We start from the raw sequence: 20,137 nt of genomic DNA, 5'->3' as shown, positions 1-20,137 counted from the left end.
CGGCTGATGCTCAGGGCCATAAACAGCCTCACCGCCTCTGCTTTCCTCCCCCGTGGAAGGATCATGAACCTCCCACACTGCAGGCTGGATTCACCCCATCCCTTCTTGTTATCTCCTGGCCGTCGGCGCCGGAAGAGGATCCCTCCTGGGAAAACACACACAGAAAATAGGGCTCAAGTCTGCAGGAGCAGCTGCTGCAGGGCAGAGGGATGAGCATCCCCTGGGACTGGTCCAGGGCGTGCATGGGGGGGTAGGGAGCATCGCCTCTCTGAGAGCATCCCCATCCCATCCCGAGCCTTTGGGGTTGCGTGGGGGTTGGGGTGTACTGGAGGCAGACGAAGGTGGTTGTGAAATGCAGGGTGAAGCACTGCAGCCCTGGAGAGGCTCTCAAACTTGGACTGGGACAGTGATGCCATTTCCCACCTGGGTTTTCTTTCCCATTTCAGTGTTTTCTGTACCCTTGAAACAGATTTCAGGTGAGAAAGAGCAGAACAGTCCCCCCAAGGCAGCCCCCAGCTGGTGCTGCTCCTTCCAGAGATCACAAGCCAGTCCCAGCTGCCCTGGGAACCCCCAGCACATCCGCGCCATCGAGTCCCACCACATCCAACCAAGCTCATGGGTTCACTTGCAGGGGAAGCACTGGTGAGTCCACGCGTGACCTCGGGGATGGGCCCTGGCTCTCCTGGGACAGAGCAGAGGCTCCCAGAGCACAGAACCCTCTCAGCTACAACCCTGTGGGTTTCTATCGCTGTGGGTAAGGGCGATGCCATCATTTAATAACCTGGTTATGGATAAAACTTGAGGAGCAGGTGCTAAGGGGTGCAGGATGCAGAGAGTCAAAGAAAAAGCAAACCAGAGGAAGTTTATAATCAATGACTTTTTATCTTTTGAAAATGGAAGCAAATATTTGGACAGATACTATGGCCGCTCTATAAGAGCGCATCTTTCAGGACTTCGCTGGTTCTCTTCTGGGATATCACGGCTACAAAAAGCTTCAGGCACTGACTCCGGTTGAGCCTGGCTAGGCATCAGTTCATTTAAATAAAATACAGGCTATAAACTAAGAACCAGGGCGGCCTTTCCTCCGCCCTCCTGGACCGTCTACCACACCTCGATCTCTGGGCATTGCAATCCAGCGTCTCAGAAAACTTATGTCCCTCCAATTCGAAACAACAAAAGGTCCCCGAGCACACAACCCTGAAGTCACACATACAAATCAACACAGAGATCACCGTTTGGGGGAGCATTCCGGTTGGGTTTGTCTTCAAAAAACAAAAAAAAAAAAAAAAGAAAATTATAATTAAAATACACATCATCTCAGCCATTTACTGCAATACAAAACAGCACCAAACATTCAAATAACCCGGAGCGTTTGGACTGTGAATCCAGCATCAGCAGTCGCAGGGCAGGGGATGCTCATCCCTCCTCCTGTGCTTGCCACTTAAAACAAAGAAAACCCACTTTTTATGAAGCTTTCATGCTATGCAAATATAATACGTCCTCTGGCTTTTCCTGTCCCGTTCCCAAGCCTCTCCAGCTACGTCACCTGGCTTTCCTGATGGTGTGGTTTGACCTTCCCGCACACACATCCCCTCCAGAAGTGAGAATCCTTAAGCTGTAAGTTCTGAACATGCAAACACTGGAAAAAAATGGAGAATTTGAGGATTTCTAGCTAACCTAATGGGGAAAATAATAAAAAGATGACTTCAGCCTGAACGAAGGGACACGCAGCCCCGCCGGGGATGCCCTGGGCAGAGGGAGGCTGCTCTGGTGCGGCGGTTCCCAAGCACACAAACGTGCACGCAGGTGGGGATACAGTGAGGGATCGATTCTCAGCTGGGAGAGGCAGGGAGGCTCCTCAACCCACAGCTAGCGGACACCTGACAGCCTCTGCTCCCCTTTGGATTCACCGTTGGGTCACCGCTGTCCTGGCACTGAGGGGATAGCTGGCTGGGAAGCACCAATCCAGCCAGCAGGGGTGGCACGGACCCAGGGAGAGCTTGGAGGTGGATTCCATCCCTGATCCAGACACCTCCTCACAGGGGAGACCCCACCCCAGCAAGGCTCTGTGGAGCTGAGGCATCCAAGGAATTCCACAAGGAGCTGGTGAGAGCCCAGAATGCTCACAGGGTCTCTCCTTGAGGATCAGGTGAGAAACGAGTTCTTCAAACTGGGATGGAAACCACCCTCCCCAGTACCTCTGCAAAGGCCTGGGAGTGCAGGTGAGGACTGGGGGTGGAGGTCACTCATCTGATCCAGGAACAAGGAATTTCCTGCAGAGTTTTCCAGCATGGGGAGGCCGGAATGATGGGGAAGAGGGGAAAAAAACCTGTAAAAAATAACACTGGAATTTTGTTTCTGGAGAACCGTGATGATAAAGTCACCTATCGACAGCTAACGCTGCTTTGGAAGCAGAGTCTGAATTTCTACCACCAGCACTAACGTGAGGGGGCAGAGAACTGCAAAGCTCACAAGGTTTTTTAAAAGCTTCTTGAAGCCAAAGGGCGCGGTGGAGCAGCTCTGAACGAGTATTTACAGCGAGGTGCAGGGTTGCAGGGGACACCCCGGAGACCCTGGTGACCATGGAGGTCCTGCAGCTCTCACAGCACAACTTGAACTCTGTACGCCATGGAGAAAGGTCAAAACATTTCTTGCACTCCATGGATACACGTGAAAAACCATATTCTGCCTTAAAATAAAACAATAGGCAAATCAAACATCCCCGTCTGGACATGGGTAGAAGAATCCAAACTATGGGACTGTTCTAAAAAGGGCAAACATGATGCGAGTTTAAACGTTCTGCAGGGTGGAAAAGGAGGAGAGGCTTTTTATGGCATGAATTGCCTCATTCAGAACTATTTTCAGGTTTTAAACTGTCAGACAATGGGTTTAGGGAGGCAGGAAAGGCAGCTTGGACAATCTCGAAGGGGTCCCAGCAGCAGCCTCGGTCACACCGCAAAGGAAACCGCTCTGATTGTTTGAAATGGAAGATTTATACAAAATAGCTTCGGTTTTGTTCTCTGCACAGTATAAACACCCACCACGCGCGCACACACACGCACACACATAGTGCTGTCCCTTTCCATTCCAAACACAAATACTGCAAAGTGGCAAATAAGAAAAATAAAAAGCAACTTTTTTTTTTTGTTGTGTTTTTTTGGCAACTTTAAAAAATGGTTAAGAACAAATGTGGCATTGGTCCCTACATCTAGAAAAAGATATTTGGGCACAACATTGAAAGTCAGAATGGATTTGTTTTCAAGAATTCGTAACATCTGGAAAAAAAAAAAAAAAGACTGTAAAAGTAGCACTTATTCTTTTTGACTTGTTTGACACAGTCACAGAAATTCATTAAAACATCAGGAAAAAAAAAATGTTTCACTAAAAAGCTTGGCTTTTAATCATCGGCTCTCGTTGACGTGAATTTAGGAGAACAGGAAAGCTCGTACTGGAATGCTGCACGTTGCTGCTTGCCGAACTGGGTAACTGGAATGTGCCTGGGCTGGCGGCAGGGCCAGCGCTCGCCCCGCTCAGTCCGCGATCTTTGCCATCTGCTGCTCCAGCTTGGAAATGCGCTCGTCTTGGTTGGTGATCATGTCTTTTATAGATTTCAGCTCTTTCAAAATCTCATCCAATTTGGCTTCGTTTTGCTGCAAGACAAGATGTGTACCGGTCAGGAGAGCTGGCAGGATATGCTCTGCAGATGGGAGCTTTCAAAGCAAGGGGCTCCTTGAAACTGGATTTTCACAAGCTGTGGGTGTGCCCAAGGTGAGGGTGGTTTGTGATGCTCAGGGCATGGACCAGCACTGGCAGAGGCAGCAGTGCAAGCCTGAAGGACATACTGGGCCAATATCTGCTCTTTAACAGCGTGTAAGGACCTACCTGACTGACAGCCATCGCTTCACAGAATCATAGAATGGTTTGGGTTGGAAGGGACCCTAAAAATCATCCAGTTCCAACCCCCCTGCCATGGCCAGGGACACCTTACGCTGGAACAGGTTGCTCAAAGCCCCATCCAACCTGGCCTTGAACAGCTACCAGACATGCCTGAACTTTGCTATGACTACTTCTGAAGATGCAAAGCCCTGGTAGTCATATTTCAGGCCACTATCCCAAAAGCTTGTGAATTTACTCACGGGGTTTGAGGCATCAGCTGCTTTCTTTGGAGCATTTATGAGATCGCTTTTCTTGTTTGCGGCAGGCTTGTTGTCCAGTATGTTCTTCTTGACCACCTTCAGATCCCTGTTCTTGCCTGGAATGTACCCGTGCTTCAAGGAGATGAGAAGGGGATCAGCATTCTTCCCCTCAAACCACTCCTCTGCTTCCAGAGCTGCTTCTGGGCCAGCCGTATCAGGGTACAGGTCATCCTGGAAGAGGTCCGACTGCAAGCCAGAAGAAATGAATCGATCAAGTAGTTTGGGGCTGGAAGGCATGAGCTGGCTTCAAACCATGTAACCAGGAGGTAGTACTCACCTTTCGAGGAACCGTCATGATGATGGGCTCGCATTTCCTCTCGTGAAGCTTGAAGAACCTTTCAAAGAGATAGAAAAGGTGTGAGAGATGTGAGGACAGCCAAGACGTTGTGCAAAGGAGGCCTTGGTTCTGTCGCTCCTGCACAGCAGCATATCAGGAGACAGAGGAGAAGGAACATGAGCAACTCTAAAGAATCGCAACTCGGCTGCGTTAGGACTTGAAAGGGCTGGAGGAAACCACCTGGATGTGTGCAGAGCCCCCCTCTTAGGTACTGGGGGACTTCACAGAATCATAGAATCACCAGGTTGGAAAGGACCCACTGGATCATCGAGTCCAACCATTGCTAACACTCCCTTAAACCATGTCCCTAAGCACTTCATCCACCCGTCCCTTAAACACCTCCAGGGAAGGTGACTCGACCCCCTCCCTGGGCAGCTGTTCCAGTGCCCGATGACTCTTTCCGTGAAGAATTTTTTTCTGATATCCAGCCTGAACCTCCCCTGGCAGAGCTTGAGGCCATTCCACCTTGTCCTGTCCTCAGTCACTTGGGAGAAGAGCCCAGCTCCCTCCTCTCCACACCCTCCTTTCAGGTAGTTGTAGAGAGCAATAAGGTCTCCCCTCAGCCTCCTCTTCTCCAGGCTAAACAACCCCAGCTCTCTCAGCCACTCCTCGTAAGATTTGTTCTCCAGCCCCTCACCAGCTTCGTTGCTCCTCTTCACAGAATCATAGCCTGGTTTGGGTCACACTCTGGGCAGAAGGGGCTGTGACAAAGGCTCAGCTCCGGCTCAGACCATCGAGACCAGCCCCACACCAGTGATTTACAGGTACGCACTAGCCAGCCTGCTCACTGCTCACACATGCAGTCTCCATGCTCCTGTCACCCCTTGCAGTCCTGCTTTGGGCCAGTGCCGCAACTCCAACATCTTCAGCCTGGCCACCGGGCACTGACGCTGGAATATTCATGTGCTCCAGGCAAGCACAGGCTCTGCTCCCTTTCAGGGGCTCCTGCTTTCATGAATAATCAAACGAGCATCGAAAGGCTTCAGCAGCAACATCCATCGTGTTCCCTACCACTGGTGTGCCAGGAGCTGTTGCAGTGATATAAACCACCTTTCCTGAAGTGCCTTCTTCCTTTGCCATGTTTTCTGAATCAAAGCTGCACTCTGGTCACTGTATTGCTGCTTTAATTACTTCCCAAATTCCTGAAACCAGCTTCCAAGCCAGTTGCTGTGTACAAGTTGCAGACTGGTATCAGGCACCAGAAGTTCATCAATGATATGTTGACAGTGTAGGCTGTAACCAACCTGATGCTAAGTTTTCTGCAGACAATGCATTCTGCTAAACATCCCTCACTCCTTTCTAACAGACTCAGCCTAAGTCTCCCAGCGTATTTTGAGGTTATATGGTGTTATGCCCACTACAAGCATCGCTTCATTGTCACAAGTTCCAACAAACACTGCAGAGAGGTCCTCCCAACAGCAGAGTCTGATGCCCAGCGGCTGATCTCCGCATTCCTGAAGGGCAGAACTCGTGACAGGGTGTCTGGCTATGCCACCACCTACCCCGACAGCCCCTCTCCTTACCTGGCAATCTCACACTTGTTCACATCAAGGCCCCTCTTTGGCATGAACCCCATGCCCCTCTGCGGCTCTTTGCTGCTGAAGGTGTTGAGGTAGTGAACGTAGGGGGATTCATCCGTGATCTCAAAGTAGCGAATGCTGCTGTCACCCTGCGAGAAAGGAAACAAGGACCATTCCAGAGCCTGGAGGAGCCAGCGTTCCCCGCGCCTACCCGCCCGCTCCCTGCTAGGCAAGGCAGCCACCAGTCTCGCTCTTCAGTCTCAGCCTTTCCTTCTAGGAATACCGTCACAGAGCACTGCTATATTTTTTTCAGGCTGTAACTTCCCTTGCTTCCCAGCTGACTATGCCTCATCTCAGGCTGCTCACAGCAACGGCTCTCAGAGAGCACACAGCTGTGTTCTCGCCATCCACACAGCACCAGCGGATCCTTACAGTAATCCAACTACAGTCACTGAACTGTTTCTCAGTGCTGTTCGTCAAAACACTGTGGTACAGTGACCTGAGCTCCTGCTTCAAGACTGGGGGTGTCTCAGCTTCCACATCTCCTCTGTGAAAAACCTAAATGTTCTGCCACGGCCAGGCAGAAAGGCTAGAAACCAGTTTCTCTTAGATTCCAGGCAATTCTCCTACGCTAGCATCTCTGGAACAACAGAAGAAGCCGCAGATATAAAACATGTATTTCTCATTAGCTGTCTACAAAGATGGGATGCTTGAATGTACTTCTCTGGATCCTCCTTTGTAATTACTCATTCATCTTGGTTTCGGCTCCTATTTGTACGAAGTCCAAAGCTGCGGCATCAGAAGCAGGCACTTCAGAGCACTTAATGCCTACAAATTGCTTTTAGAAAGGAGCATGTGATGCCATTTTTCTATTATTTAACGCCACAAAATTACAGTAACCGCTGCCACATGCTCCATCATCTTCAAGCACAAAAAGGATAACATCTGAAATGTCCCTTCCTCTCACACTAACATACAATAGTTTGAGTCAATACCAACAAGAGATGTTTTGATGACGGTATTGGACTTGTTACGTGAAGAGCACTTTTGTCTAAGCAGATCCATCTCAAAGAAACACGCAGCTACATACAGACCTTTACAGGGCAGACTTCACAGCCTCTCTAGATGGCCCTGCTGCGTGAGGACCACACTGACTTCAGAGCAGCCCTATTTCTGTAGCCCTGACCATCGCAGCAGTGTTGATTTTTTGGTTATAGAGACACATGGGGATTCATTTCAAAGGCATCATTCATTCAACAGGAATTTGCCCCTCAACAAGCCTTGTCATTCCAAAAGCTTCTTTTTACCTTGCCACACAGGTAAATTATGTTGGTGTCTGGATCATAGAACGGCAGCAGAACTCCGTTGCTGGTGTCCATCTCATGAAGGGCTATTGGCTCTTCCATGTTTTTCTGGAAACAGAACAATGATGTTAAAAAAGGAAGGGAAAAGCTCTTGTTAATTCAGCATCCAAATTATTAACAGTGATATGTAGCTAGTGGAACTCTCGGCGGTGTCTTCAACACCCTGATGGATCTGCCTGTTACCATAACAAACGCTGTAAATGTTACTCATTCCCCAAGGACATTTTAACCACAAAATGCAATAAAAGCAGATAATTCACAAAGTTGAGGGAGAGATGTGACATAGTCACATTAGTGAGTGTCGTGTGCCGGGGTGACAGGATTGTTACTGAGTCACTTCGCACATATAACATATAGAATGAAGCGACCTTCACGCAGCTATTCGGCTTGCTGTGTACATCATCTCAGACACCTCAAATGTGCAGCTCCCAGCTCCATCACTGCTCTTGGCGAGGCAGAGATTGGTACAAGAGAACTCATTTCCTTTACTGAGTGAACATCTAAATAACGGCAACACCTTCTGGCACAGGAAGCCCGCGCGGGAGCGGGCAGTGGATGGAAGAGGGAACATGGCCAAGTTCATGAACCATGAAACTAGAGGGTTTCTGCAGGTCTGGGCTCGTAACTCCACAGATGTTACAACAGAAAGTAGTAATGGGCCAGGAACCTACGGGATTCCAGAGGGCAAGCTGCCGTTCGCTCATGCGGCTGAAGCCAGTTGTGAAGATGTTTCCATCAGCGAGGAAAATGGCTCGCATGGGTCGGGCTCCCTCGTGGGCTTTGTCTTTCTCCTAAAAGAGATTTACAGATTAGCCTCTAATAAGGAATAGGAAGCCCACCTGGTGGGGGCTGCTCTTCCGGCTGCACGGAACCCCTGGCAGGACACACTGCTCCTCCATGCAGGATGCCGACTACACAGAGCAACACCCAGCTATCTTTGCCCTACACTTGAGGGAAAAACCCAATCACTAAACTACAAAAGAAATGGTCCTTCCTGGCTCATTTCAGCTTTGCCTATCAGACCCTTGCAAAGCTGGGGGAAGACTTCTTCACAAGCTACGACACATAAGCAGGCTGCTAAACCTCCACTTTGCATACACAACTTTGGAACTGTAATTATACAAAAGGATTAGATGTGGAATTACAGTCCTGCAGGTTTTAAAACTGAGCCCTAAAATCCTAGTTCAAACACTAATCCCAATAAAACCAGACAAATCCATCAGCCACTACCATCCCTTCTGTAATTTTTCCCTCACTTTGAAAAACATGACTAAACATGGTATAAAGGCAAAAATGTTCTTTCTCTATACGCTCCTGCTAACTCTCTGCTGGAGTGAAACCCAGTTGCTTCTTTAATTAAACTTACAGCAATGATTTCTTGCTTTCTGGGGTCAATAACTCGAACTTTTTTGTCTTTGGAAGCTGTACAGATGAGGCTGCCGTTGCGATTCCAGCTCACGTTGTAAATCATATCCACATGCATGTCATCCAAATTTATGAGGGCTTCACCTGTGCCCACATTCCAGATGATGATTGCATTATCACAACCTAAAAGAGAAAATAACAGCTAAAGTCACAACTCTGGTGTATACAGTAGGAAAAAAGCAGCAGCAGGGACCAAGGGATAAAATCTGCTGCAGCTCCAAAGCCTCAGATGCTGACGTGAACACACTCTGCGTACCATCACGTACACGAAGCCCCAAGTAGCACATCCTCATTTAAACATAGGCTCAGAGCAGGGATGAAGCAGACAGAGAGGGCATGAAACTCCTCGCGTGAAAGCACCGAGCCCCTTCTCAGAGTGCTGTAGCTGCCCCAAAGGCAGTTTCTGCAGCAGCATTTGATCACTGCTCCCATACACTGTCACCATCTCAACCAACACGCTGCCTACACGCATGGGGTGGGCAGGAGGGCCAGGAGAGGGCCCTGGCAGAGACGAAGCTGAAGGGACAACCAGGAGGTACTGATGCCGCTGAAGGAGATCTGGTAAAGTGTGTCCTGGCCACTGTTACTGTAGGAGCTTCGTGTGGGAGCTCCTGCATCTTGGTTCAACTGCAGGACTACAGAGCAAAAGGTGTCAAGGGCAAAGAGATGATGTTCTCACAACTCCATACACCTTCTCAGGTCAGAGAGATTGGCGGCAGAAAGAGTAACAGTGACACGGATGGAGAATAGGGAAGTGGCAGCAGGAGAAACTGCAGAACAACGGAGAAAAAAAGAATGGCAGGCGGCAAAGCTGAGTTCAGCAGTTTCACAAGGACTACAACCATCAGGCAGGTGGTTTTGTTCAAGGGCCAGACAGCAAGAGGATAAAGAATAAAGCCTGAGACAAGATGACAGCGAAATAAAGGATAGGAGGACCACGTAAGGGAAGGAACCCACAATGCCTGACTGAGTAATTTGTCCTAGGCCTCTCGAGAGGTGAAACTCTGGAGAGGTGAAAACACATAATGAGGCAAAATATAACAATCCCAACTCCCAAAGGGCATGAAAGACATCCCAAACCAGTTTATTGTCACCAGGAGGAATCCTGGAGACTGCAGTGATCTAACAGCATCCCCTCTCCTCTGTGTTTCTCAGGAGTAATCCTGGCCAGAGTGCCTGGACACCACACATCTTGATGCTTGAGTCTGAGGAAGCTATGGAAGAACCACCTCCTCCTTTTGTATGTTCTCACACTGAGTTTCATCACATTGCCTGCCACAAGATCTGCAAGTTGGACATTTTTGGAGAAACCAGATCAAACTGGTACCTTGGAAGGCATTTCTATCCCCAGAAAACACCAGCTCATCTGACAGCCCAGCTGAAAGGATTTACTCCTTTTATTGGGCTGCAACCAAAAGGTCATGCTATGAAAGTCGAAGATCGTGCTAATGGGTAATGACTTCTCCATTTCATTCCCATAATGATGTTGACTGTTTTACAGCGCTCAGAAGGATCTCACTGCACAGACTGTACAGTCAAGCAGATAATTTTGAAAATCGAAGTATGTGGGAGGAACAGCCAGACTCTGCGATACTTTGCAGGGACCGGCATGAAGGAGAAACACTTGGGTCTTTTATAAAAGTATATAAACACAAGGATGAGGAGAGTGCAGAAGTACATAGTTATCAGTGGATAAAATCTGCAGATCAAATAAAGCCCAGAAGAATTTTATTGCTGTAATTCATGCCTCCAGACAACCTACTGGTTCTCGCCCCTGTCAACTGAAGGTAATGAAAGGCTAAAATAAGGAGGTGGCTGCGAGCCACATGTACCAGTGTTCAGTGCCCTTATCTTGAGATTCACTGGCTCTAAGCAGCTAGGAGAGGAAAAAAGGAAAAGGAGTCAACAAGCCCTTCTCCAAAATACCCGATGTGCAAGCAAAACGCGAGGGAGAAATACTTGTTGACTCCACGGCGCTGAGACACCGTACCTGCACTGAGCAGCACGTTGCGTGCCGTCGGATGCCACGCCACAATGCCAACTCTCTTGGAATGGCCTTCTAACACTACCACCGGCTCTGTCAGGGACAGGGTGAGTCCATTCTCGGGAATCTGCCACACCTGGAAAGAGGAAAGGAAAGATGGTTAGCCAAGGGCCATCCTCTTTGAAAAGCACGCTACCTGTTTGCTTCCTGCATCCTGCTCCATGGCAGAGAGTTGTCACTTCCCGATATAAACAGGAAGAGAGAAATGTGGAGGGAATCATTTCCAGCCACCAATAAACCTTCGGCTGATCTGTACGTAACACCCTTCTTACCTCACGCTGCCAGCACAGAAAGAAACACTGGCTACTTAGGCTGCAAATGCCCCGTTATGGCTGTGTCCAGAGATCCATCTGCGTCAGACACTGCCTGAGATGGATTCAAACCACCTTGCACCCCAAATTCCACCTGAATAAGCTGCTGTCTTTTCAAATCATGCTTTTCCCTTGGAGGAACAATGCTGCTGCTATAGCTGCACTGATTTTTTATTTCTTTAGAAACGCTAGCAATTAGTTTTCCTATTACATTTAGAGCCTCCTTTCAGAGCAGTCTGGTCCTGGGAAAGGCTGAAGTAGCCCAAGTTGGCATTGCAGGAATGCAGCAAAAACTGCCTGTTTGCTCCTTGCCTGCTCGGTTACACAATCTTGCTGCAAGCACCCCCAGGAGGAGGAACAGAACAGACCCCCGAGCATCGCAGAGCACTGAAATTCCAGCTGCGGAGCCAAAGGAGGTTTATGCACTGGAGGAGGCAGCTTCTGCAACTGGCAGGGACCAGGGATGGGAGAGACCAAACCCATCACCCCATGCCCCAAGGCAGGATCAGCCCTACCAAAACTATTCCTGCAATTCAGCATCGGAGAATCATCTTTGAACTGAATCTGACCTACATTTAGGGTAGTAAAAAATTAAATAGAGGGCTCATCAGTGAGCAATTATAGCTGCCTATAGATAGGTGGCAGCATTAGAGCACAGTTCCTGCATCTTCTATTGTTTGATTTTCTGGAGTTAAGGAACAGGGCTTGCCAGACCCTGCCCACGGTGCCCAAGCAAGCTGTCAGAGCCAGCAGATGAGAGCTGAGAGCGGATTTCGGAAGCCAGGCAGACAGACATGCGTGAGGGTGACATGGATTTTTATGCTAATCCCAGTTTCTCCCTTCTTGCAGGGCTGGCTGCTGCTGAAATAAACCCCACCGAGATGCAAAAACTCTCAGCACATACCAGCTCAACCTCTAAATAACCCTCAAATGATTTCACTTGTCACTCACACAGCTCTCAATGCTATCCCTCCTGGTATCCTCAGCATTCCAGGAGGAATGACCTGTGATGGACACACAACCTCAGAGGCAATTTCTCTCCAAATGCTGAAAATCTCTCTCTTCCTGCCTGATGGAACAGCACTAGTAATAAAACGACATAACCCAAGGCTTAAATAGCAATCAAGTTTTAAGCTGTGTTGCAAATTGGAGCTGTTCAGTCGGGAGAAGGAGGATGTCGTGCTGCTCACTGCCAACTCGACACCAGCTCTGCGAGTGGCTGCAGCCACAGCGAGGTCTCGGAAGTCTGTGCTGGAACACCACACAGCTTGCCAACCACAAGGAATCATTTCACCTGCTCATTACACGATAACATACGGTTAGAAAGCCATCAGTTTTTATAGAATCATGGAATGGTTTGGGTTGGAATGGATCTTAAAGCCCATCCAGCTTCCCTACCACGGGCAGGGACACCTCCCACTGGATCAGGGGCTCCAAGCCCCATCCAGCCTGGCCTCGAACACCTCCAGGGATGGGGCAGCCACCACTGCTCTGGGCAACCTGGGCCAGGGACTCCCCCACCCTCTCAGGAAAATATTTATTCCCAAGATCTAAACTAAATCCTCCCCATTTCAGCTTAAAACCATTCCCCCTCGTCCTCTCCCTGACCCCCCTGATCAAGAGCCCCTCCCCAGCTTTCCTGGAGCCCCTTTCAGCACTGGAAGCTGCTCTGAGGTCTCTCCGGAGCCTTCTCTTCTCCAGGCTGAACAACCCCAACTCTCCCAGCCTGTCCTCGCCTGAGAGGTGCTCTGAACCTCAGATCATCTCCGTGGCCTCCTCTGGTCCTGCTCCAACAGCCCCATGTCCCTCCTGGGCTAAGGGCTCCAGAATTGGATGCAGGACCCCAGTGAGGTCTCACCAGAGCAGAGCAGAGGGGCAGAACCCCCTCCTTCACCCTGCTGGCCACACAGCAGCTTTATAGAAGCAGCTTTCCTCTTACCAGTCAGGGAACAACAACCCAACAGCAGCAACAGTTTAAAACACGTCTGCTGCCAGGGGAACTTTAAGGGTAGTCTGCTAAACCTGGTACCTGCACTTTACAACACAACTGCACGTTGGTCTCTCTGATGGATCACCTCCAGCTCCTCAAAGCTGTAAGCACCAATCCAACACTGAAGGAAAGTGGTATTACCCAAACCAGTGAGAAAGTTGGAAAGGGAACAGGAGAGCTAGGAGTCCCCAGCAGAAGAGGCCATGCAGGAGAGCCAGGAGGTGCCCAGCAGAGCAGGGGTAGAGGATGCTCCACACGAGCAGCTTCCATCTGACAGTTCCACCTGGCAGGCAGATGCTGGGGGACAGTTGATGTGGGGATGAGAAACGGATAAAACACCAAACCCACTTCTCCACTAGATGAAAAGGTCATGACAGTCGAGACTGACCTATGTAAGCTGGTGTTACACCGAGGATTAAGCAGGAAGCCAGACATCTGGTTATTCCAGAGTCTTGAGGAGCCCTTAAAAACATCAAGCCTTGACAAACACAGCCATTTCTGTCCCTGAGAGAAGTGGTGTGATAAACTGACCTGTCCCTACTCATTCAGCCTCCCTCTTTGTGAGGGAAGCTTTGAAAATGGAATTTATTCACAAAAAGAGCAGCATGAACTTCTCGGCCAAACGTGACCTGTAGAAAAGCCATGCAGGGACAGCAGCCAGGTCAGAGCAGCTTCTCTACCTGCAGCTGCAGCCAACCTTCCTCCCTGCCGATGGGCAGCCAGAGCAAACGGATGGGCTCCCAGCAATTCCCGTTCCTGTTCTCCATTGTTCCAGCTGGGAATAGTGCAGGGATCTTCTCTGCAAGCACAGCTTCATAGCGAAGTATCTTGCGTGCCAAAACCCTCCAAGTTTAAACATAAGCCAGCGAGTGCAGAGGGTGGGAGAGGAAAAGGAGAAATCAGAGGCAAAAAAACAATGAAAAGGAGTTTTTAAAATCTCTGGAGGACAGGCAGATTTTTTTCTTTCTCTAAGGGAAAGCCCCTATAGTTTCCAGCAGCTGCAGACCAGTGTAATCCCCTGCAGATTACAGCAACTATTGACCTAATAATCCTGCCTGGTATTGCAAAAAGCAGCTAGGAGTGTGAAGGGTCGGGGTGTGCTCCCCAGAGCCCTGGCCCACTCATTCCTGCACGGGGTGGGGTGCCTGCCTTCAGCGTGGGATGGGATCGGATGCGCAGGGCAAAGGAAGGAACTTTCGCTTTGGATGCGTGACCCAACCTGCAGGAGATGCGGACTCCACAGGGGGACAAAAAGGAAACCTTGAAATAGTGCAAGATTACCTGGGTATCAGTAACAGCTTCTGAGCTCTCCCAGTTGTTTGGGGTTGTTGGGGGTTATTTCAGTTTTGTGGGTTTCTATTAAGTTACCGTGGCTGGTTTGTTTGTGATGGAGGAAGTGAAGTCACACTGGGGTGGAAAGGTTTGGGTCTCGGAGGAAGAGGAGGAGGGAAAGCTTTTGCACAAACAGCGTGTGAGGAAGACAATCAAACAAACTTTTTCTGCACTTTTTCAATATGCTTCAAAGACAATCAAAAGCCTGGCTCTGCACCAACCTGCAGAGAAGAGTAAGTCAAATTCTAGAAACAGCACTAATTCCTAAGTCTATATTACGTGAAGAAACAAATGAGTTTGAGCCCTTGGTTTTCTCAAACCCCTGCTCTCATATAGCTGCAGGAAAAGGCGCTTTATGCATCCATTTTTCATAGATGCAAGACCCTCTCCACAGCAAATCAGTCCTCGTTCATCCTATCCTGGTACCACATCTTAACTGTCTGCGATCGGGTCGGTGTCCCAGGTCACTGCAAAGGCTCTGGTTTAATTACTGAAGCAATTTGCTCCACCAAAACAACTCTACTCTGGCCATTACATGCAAACTCATTAGTATTCACCTTCTGATGAAGCAATTTTTCCATACCTGAGAAAGGCCATCTGATACCATCTAAAGCTTTAATAGAATCAAACCCTTCCCAGCTGAATTAAAAGCCCCGCAGTGCATTACAGTCATTCAGCAGAACATCAAGCATGAATATTTAAGTAATTCCTTATTTGCTGGCACAAGAAAATCATTCTTCATAGAGAACACTACAGAAGGTATCTGCATGTTTTAAAGGAGGTCCTTCTGAGAGCAATTTGGAGTGGAGGAGATGGGGACTCCCCGTCCCACTCTTATGCAAAAGAGGAAAGAAGTTCAGCAAGGAATCAGCAAACATTACCCACATCGCATTGCTGCTCTGATTAGGGCTCTCTGGACACATGAAATGGGCCACGTTCCGGAGAACAAGGCATAAAGAGGAAATACTGAAACGCTTGCAGACTACAAGTGTTTCTTTATGTCTCAAACCACTTCAAGGAAGTTGCATTTGCCAACTCAAAAGGAATCTGTTGGCTTTGCACTCCAACTGGCAAGGGCAGGAGGGGACAGAGGCCAACGCACGTCCAAGGAATACCCAGCGTGGGATGAAGGAAGACCATCCGCTCCTCCACAAGCCTACGTTCCCCCAGAGAAGAAAGCAGGCGGTATTTTGGAGGAGTCCATTCTACTTTTCCCCTGCCAGTCTCAGTGACATGCTTTTATCCACTGGCACCATAACCTGCACAAAGGTCTGGTAAGAGTGAGCTGACTTATATATTGTCCCCAACCATCTTTTTCTTTACTATGTCCACATCATTTATGAATGCATCAGATGTGACAGCAAAATCATAGAATCACAGAATAGTTTGGGTTGGAAGGGACCTTAAAGATCATCCAGTTCCACACCCCCACCATGGGCAGGGACACCTCCCACTGGCTCAGGCTGCCCAAGGCCCATCCAACCTGGCCTGGAACACCTCCAGGGATGGGGCAGCCACAACTTCACTGGGCAACCTGGGCCAGGGCCTCACCACTCTCATCGTGAAGAAATTCCTCCTTACGTTTAGTCTAAATCTGCCCCTCTCCAGTTTATACCCATTGCCCCTCGTCCTATCACTCCAAGCCTTCGTAAACAGTCCCTCCCTGCCTTCTTGTAGCCCCTTCAGGTACTGAGAATGAAAGAGAGTATCACTTGAAGCAGTCAGATCACACCTAGCAAGAGCATTTCATCAGAAGAACATCTCAATGCAGCTGCACACAGCCAAACCTCTAAAGCTGTCCCAGCTCCAAACACCAGCAGTATCAAAAAAGATCCTTCCCTATCCCTTAGTTCAACCCCTCCTCTAATGATCTCAAATACAATATCTGCTCAAGGCGTATACGCAGCTCACAGGGTATTTCCACCTTCTACAAATCTGGTATTTTACACCTATGAAAGCGCTCTTAGTTTCTGAAAGGGCCAAGCGAGCCTTCCTTGTGCAACGCCACGAGGGCTGCAGACAGTTCAGAGATAGGGCTGCAGGGAATCAGTCCTCTTTATCTCGGAGACGACAGTTAGATTGCATCTCAAGGCCATGCTCTCTCCCTCAATACATGTCCAGCTGACGCCGATGAGATCTGTTGTGGCAAAGGGTAAGATCCTAAATCCTTGAGTGCCAAGGCACAGATGGGCTTTAAACGCAGAAGGTAGTTTTTTAACCGCAGCTGGCACTTCTGCAGAAAGCCACGTGATTTCCTCTACCGCATCACTTTTTCTCATTTCATGTGGGCTAATAAAGAGCTCAGAGCTGATGAGCAACCGCGTATCCTTTAAAGTAAGATGAGTTTCTGCAGTGACAGGCTGCTCAGGAAGTAGAACTCCAAAACTTTTATTAAAAAAAATAAGAAAACAGGATGCTAAACTACCCGTGCCAGAACAGAAAAAAAAGAAAAAAACAATTAAAAATGGGAAGGTTCATTAGCTCATCCAGTTTGTTTCCAAACAGGCTGGGCCAAGGTTGTTCTTTACATACTCCAGCTCTTCAGCCCAGCTAACAACTGTCCCAAGTGATCTGGGACAATCATTTCAGCACACAAACAACAGGGATTGTTAGAGAGAGTCCAGAGGAGGACACAGAGATGATCCGAAGGCTGCAGCACCCCCAGACGAGGACAGGCTGGGAGAGTTGGGGTTGCTCAGCCTGGAAGAAGAGAAGGCTCCGGAGAGACCTCAGAGCAGCTTCCAGTGCTGAAAGGGGCTCCAGGAAAGCTGGGGAGGGGCTCTTGATCAGGGAGGGCAGGGAGAGGATGAGGGGGAATGGGTTTAAGCTGAAATGGGGAAGATTTAGTTTAGATCTTGGGAATAAATATTTTCCTGAGAGGGTGGGGGAGTCCCTGGCCCACGTTGCCCAGAGCAGTGGTGGCTGCCCCATCCCTGGAGGGGTTCCAGGCCAGGTTGGATGGGGCTTGGAGCCCCTGAGCCAGCGGGAGGTGTCCCTGCCCATGGTAGGGAAACTGGATGGGCTTTAAGATCCCTTCCAACCCAAATCATTCCATGATTCTATAAAAACTGATGGCTTTCTAACCGTATGTTATCGTGTAATGAGCAGGTGAAATGATTCCTTGTGGCTGGCAAGCTGTGTGGAGAGGGAAAGCTGGGGAGGGGCTCTTGATCAGGGAAGGCAGGGATAGGACGAGGAGGAACGGTGTGAAATTGCAAGAGGGGAGATTGAGACGAGATCTTAGAAGTAAATGTTTTCCTGTGAGCGTGGTGAGGCCTTGGCCCAGGTTGCCTCATCCCCGGAGGTGTTGAAGGCCAGGTTGGATGGGGCTTGGAGCAATCTGATCCAGTGGGAGGTGTATCTGCCCATGGGTTCCACAGTGGGGTGGAACTGGATGGGCTTTAAGACCCCTTCCAACCCAAACAATTTGATGATTCTATGACTCCCCATCAGAAGTCATGCAATACTTAACAAGAGGTTCAACTTAAGTCTTTAGCTCGTCACCTTCGCTTTCTCTATCACTACTGTTAGCACCCAGCTTCACTGAATTTTAAACCTCCACCTAACACGCACCTAACATCTTCCAAATCAAGAGGTGCTGTGTTTGTTCCTTCAAGCGCAGCAAGGACCCAATTACTCCACCTTCCCAGCTGCTTGTTGCCTTCCACTCCAGAAACGGTCACACCAACAGGTACTATACATGAACATGAGCGAGCAAACTCACAGCCAGCTACACCGCAGTGTCTGACCACGTGTGGTGCCTCCAGGGACAGAGGGGAAGCTCGTCCCCTGCTCCAGTGTGGGCGGAAGAGCAGCAAACGCCAAGCAGACAACCCACCACGAACCTAAGCCCCACAGAGCTTGTTTGTGCAGTCATAGGCTCAGACACTCGCAGTCAGTTTGTGACTCCACCAGGAGCATTTGGACAACTTGTAATTGAACACTGTTGGTTTTTCTACATAATTCAATCCCTCTGGAGCCTCACAACATACTTCTCATTGCACTCGGATTAGAGACTTATGTTGCTTTATGGACCTTCACGTCGCCCACTTCTGTTGATGCTCATGTTTCAGAAACCGTTCCTTCTGACTCGCAGCCCTTCTGGACCCTGGTTTCTGAAGGAACGTTCCTGCATCCTTCAAAGCTTAGTTCTGGCCCAGTAGTGAACATTACAAACACAGAAGCTGGTTGTTTTGTTTAATATTAAATATAGTACATTTGTTAACATGCTTCAGCTTCCAAGACTGAGAGATCACAGGCAAGAGCTGTCCCAAGAAAAGCCTCTTGGGATGAATCCCCTCCCAAACATTTTAACGATGAACAGAAGCAAAGGAATTTATCTGACATGATCTATAATAAGATTTCAATATAACATTCAGCCTACAGCATTTCTAAATATGGCCAAAGATCACTGAAGTTATTTGGCATTATTTCATCTTACAAGGATTTTCTTTCACTTATTCTGCTGTGTTTGCATACACGGGATTCCACATCCATCATGGAGCAAGGTCGGCTATTGTTCAGTGGGCTCTGACTGAGGTAAAACAGGTCTCAGGATCAAGGTTGGCAGGTGCAGAATTTGGATTATTTTTTATTTATTTATCAAAAAGACCCTTTTGACACCCACTCACAACCCGTAGATATCGGAAAACATTAAAGTGTCACTCTTAAATCAAAGACTGAAGCAATTCTGAAACCTCACGGGCTGGTTACCCTCCAATTCCCACCTCTTCCCAACACACACCACTACATCCATTAGGATATTTGAGGTAAGGAACTATCTCAGCCTTCTGCAAAGCACTACAAATCAAGAAACCTCACCACTGACTGGCACTCCTCCTTCTCTTTGGTCACCTCAAACATCAGACAAATCCCCAGGGGAAGAAAAAATGGAAAAGCAACTGAATATAAAGCCAGGAAGACAAGGGCCAAGCCCGTTACTCAAAATGCTTAAGAGATTCTTCTCGGAAGTTTAAGATTGCACCTCTTCCAACACAAGGTTAAGAAGAAAGTGCCAGTTATGAGTCCAAATTCTGCTGTTCTGCAAGTAATAAAGCTTGCTCCGTTATTTTGCTCCAATTTTTAGCTAGGTCCTGCAGCCAAGACAGCATCATTTCCTAAGGCGAGACCAAACGTGATCTGCAGAACACCCATGGCCACTCTCACATCAGCAAGGACTCCACCCTTGGCATCAGCAGAGATCTCTTTAGAAATACAAGCGTCTTGTGCAGCAGCATTTTGAGCATGAAGCAAACGTGAGAGAAATTAAATCCACTTACCATGACAGTGCAGTCCTCGGAGCCACTGGCGATGACCTGATCATTATGAGGACACCAATCTATGTCCAACACCGGTCCCGTGTGGCCACACACTGTCGGGTAGGACTTGTCAATTCTGCCTGTCTGAAGGGGGAAAACAAGAAAGAAAGCTGTAATACACAGACAGTGCAGAGCACACCTCACAGAGCAGAGGATGAGGCTTCCTAATTCTACATTAACTCTTTCAGTATCCAGAATTCCATGAAATTTGAATCACCTCCTATATCAGCAAAGGAAATGAATGAGACTTTTCTCCAGCACTGACCAGCTGCAAACTCATGGTGCAAAGCCAAGAGTTCA

The 20,137-nt window shown here is 48.7% G+C and overlaps 1 protein-coding gene across 2 annotated transcripts in view; it reads right to left on the bottom strand.

Moving 5' to 3' along the window:
- Positions 1–3,110: 3,110 nt before the first annotated feature.
- The window catches only part of CORO1C (coronin 1C), a 58,875-nt gene continuing 41,848 nt past the window's right edge, over positions 3,111–20,137 (bottom strand). For both annotated transcript variants that reach the window (XM_009560464.2, XM_009560463.2), the window contains exons 3-11: positions 19,799–19,921; positions 10,833–10,962; positions 8,784–8,965; positions 8,089–8,208; positions 7,361–7,465; positions 6,057–6,202; positions 4,474–4,531; positions 4,137–4,382; positions 3,111–3,650 (exon numbers count right to left, since the gene is read on the bottom strand). In XM_009560464.2, the coding sequence (XP_009558759.2) occupies positions 3,531–3,650; positions 4,137–4,382; positions 4,474–4,531; positions 6,057–6,202; positions 7,361–7,465; positions 8,089–8,208; positions 8,784–8,965; positions 10,833–10,962; positions 19,799–19,921 (1,230 nt within the window). In that variant the 3' untranslated portion in view covers positions 3,111–3,530. The remainder of the gene's footprint in view (positions 3,651–4,136; positions 4,383–4,473; positions 4,532–6,056; positions 6,203–7,360; positions 7,466–8,088; positions 8,209–8,783; positions 8,966–10,832; positions 10,963–19,798; positions 19,922–20,137) is intronic.

The sequence above is a fragment of the Cuculus canorus genome, chromosome 17 (assembly GCF_017976375.1).
Source record: "Cuculus canorus isolate bCucCan1 chromosome 17, bCucCan1.pri, whole genome shotgun sequence".
Lineage (NCBI taxonomy): Eukaryota > Metazoa > Chordata > Aves > Cuculiformes > Cuculidae > Cuculus > Cuculus canorus.
Note: the sequence above shows the minus strand (reverse complement) of the source record. Positions and strands in the feature narration are given on the sequence as shown.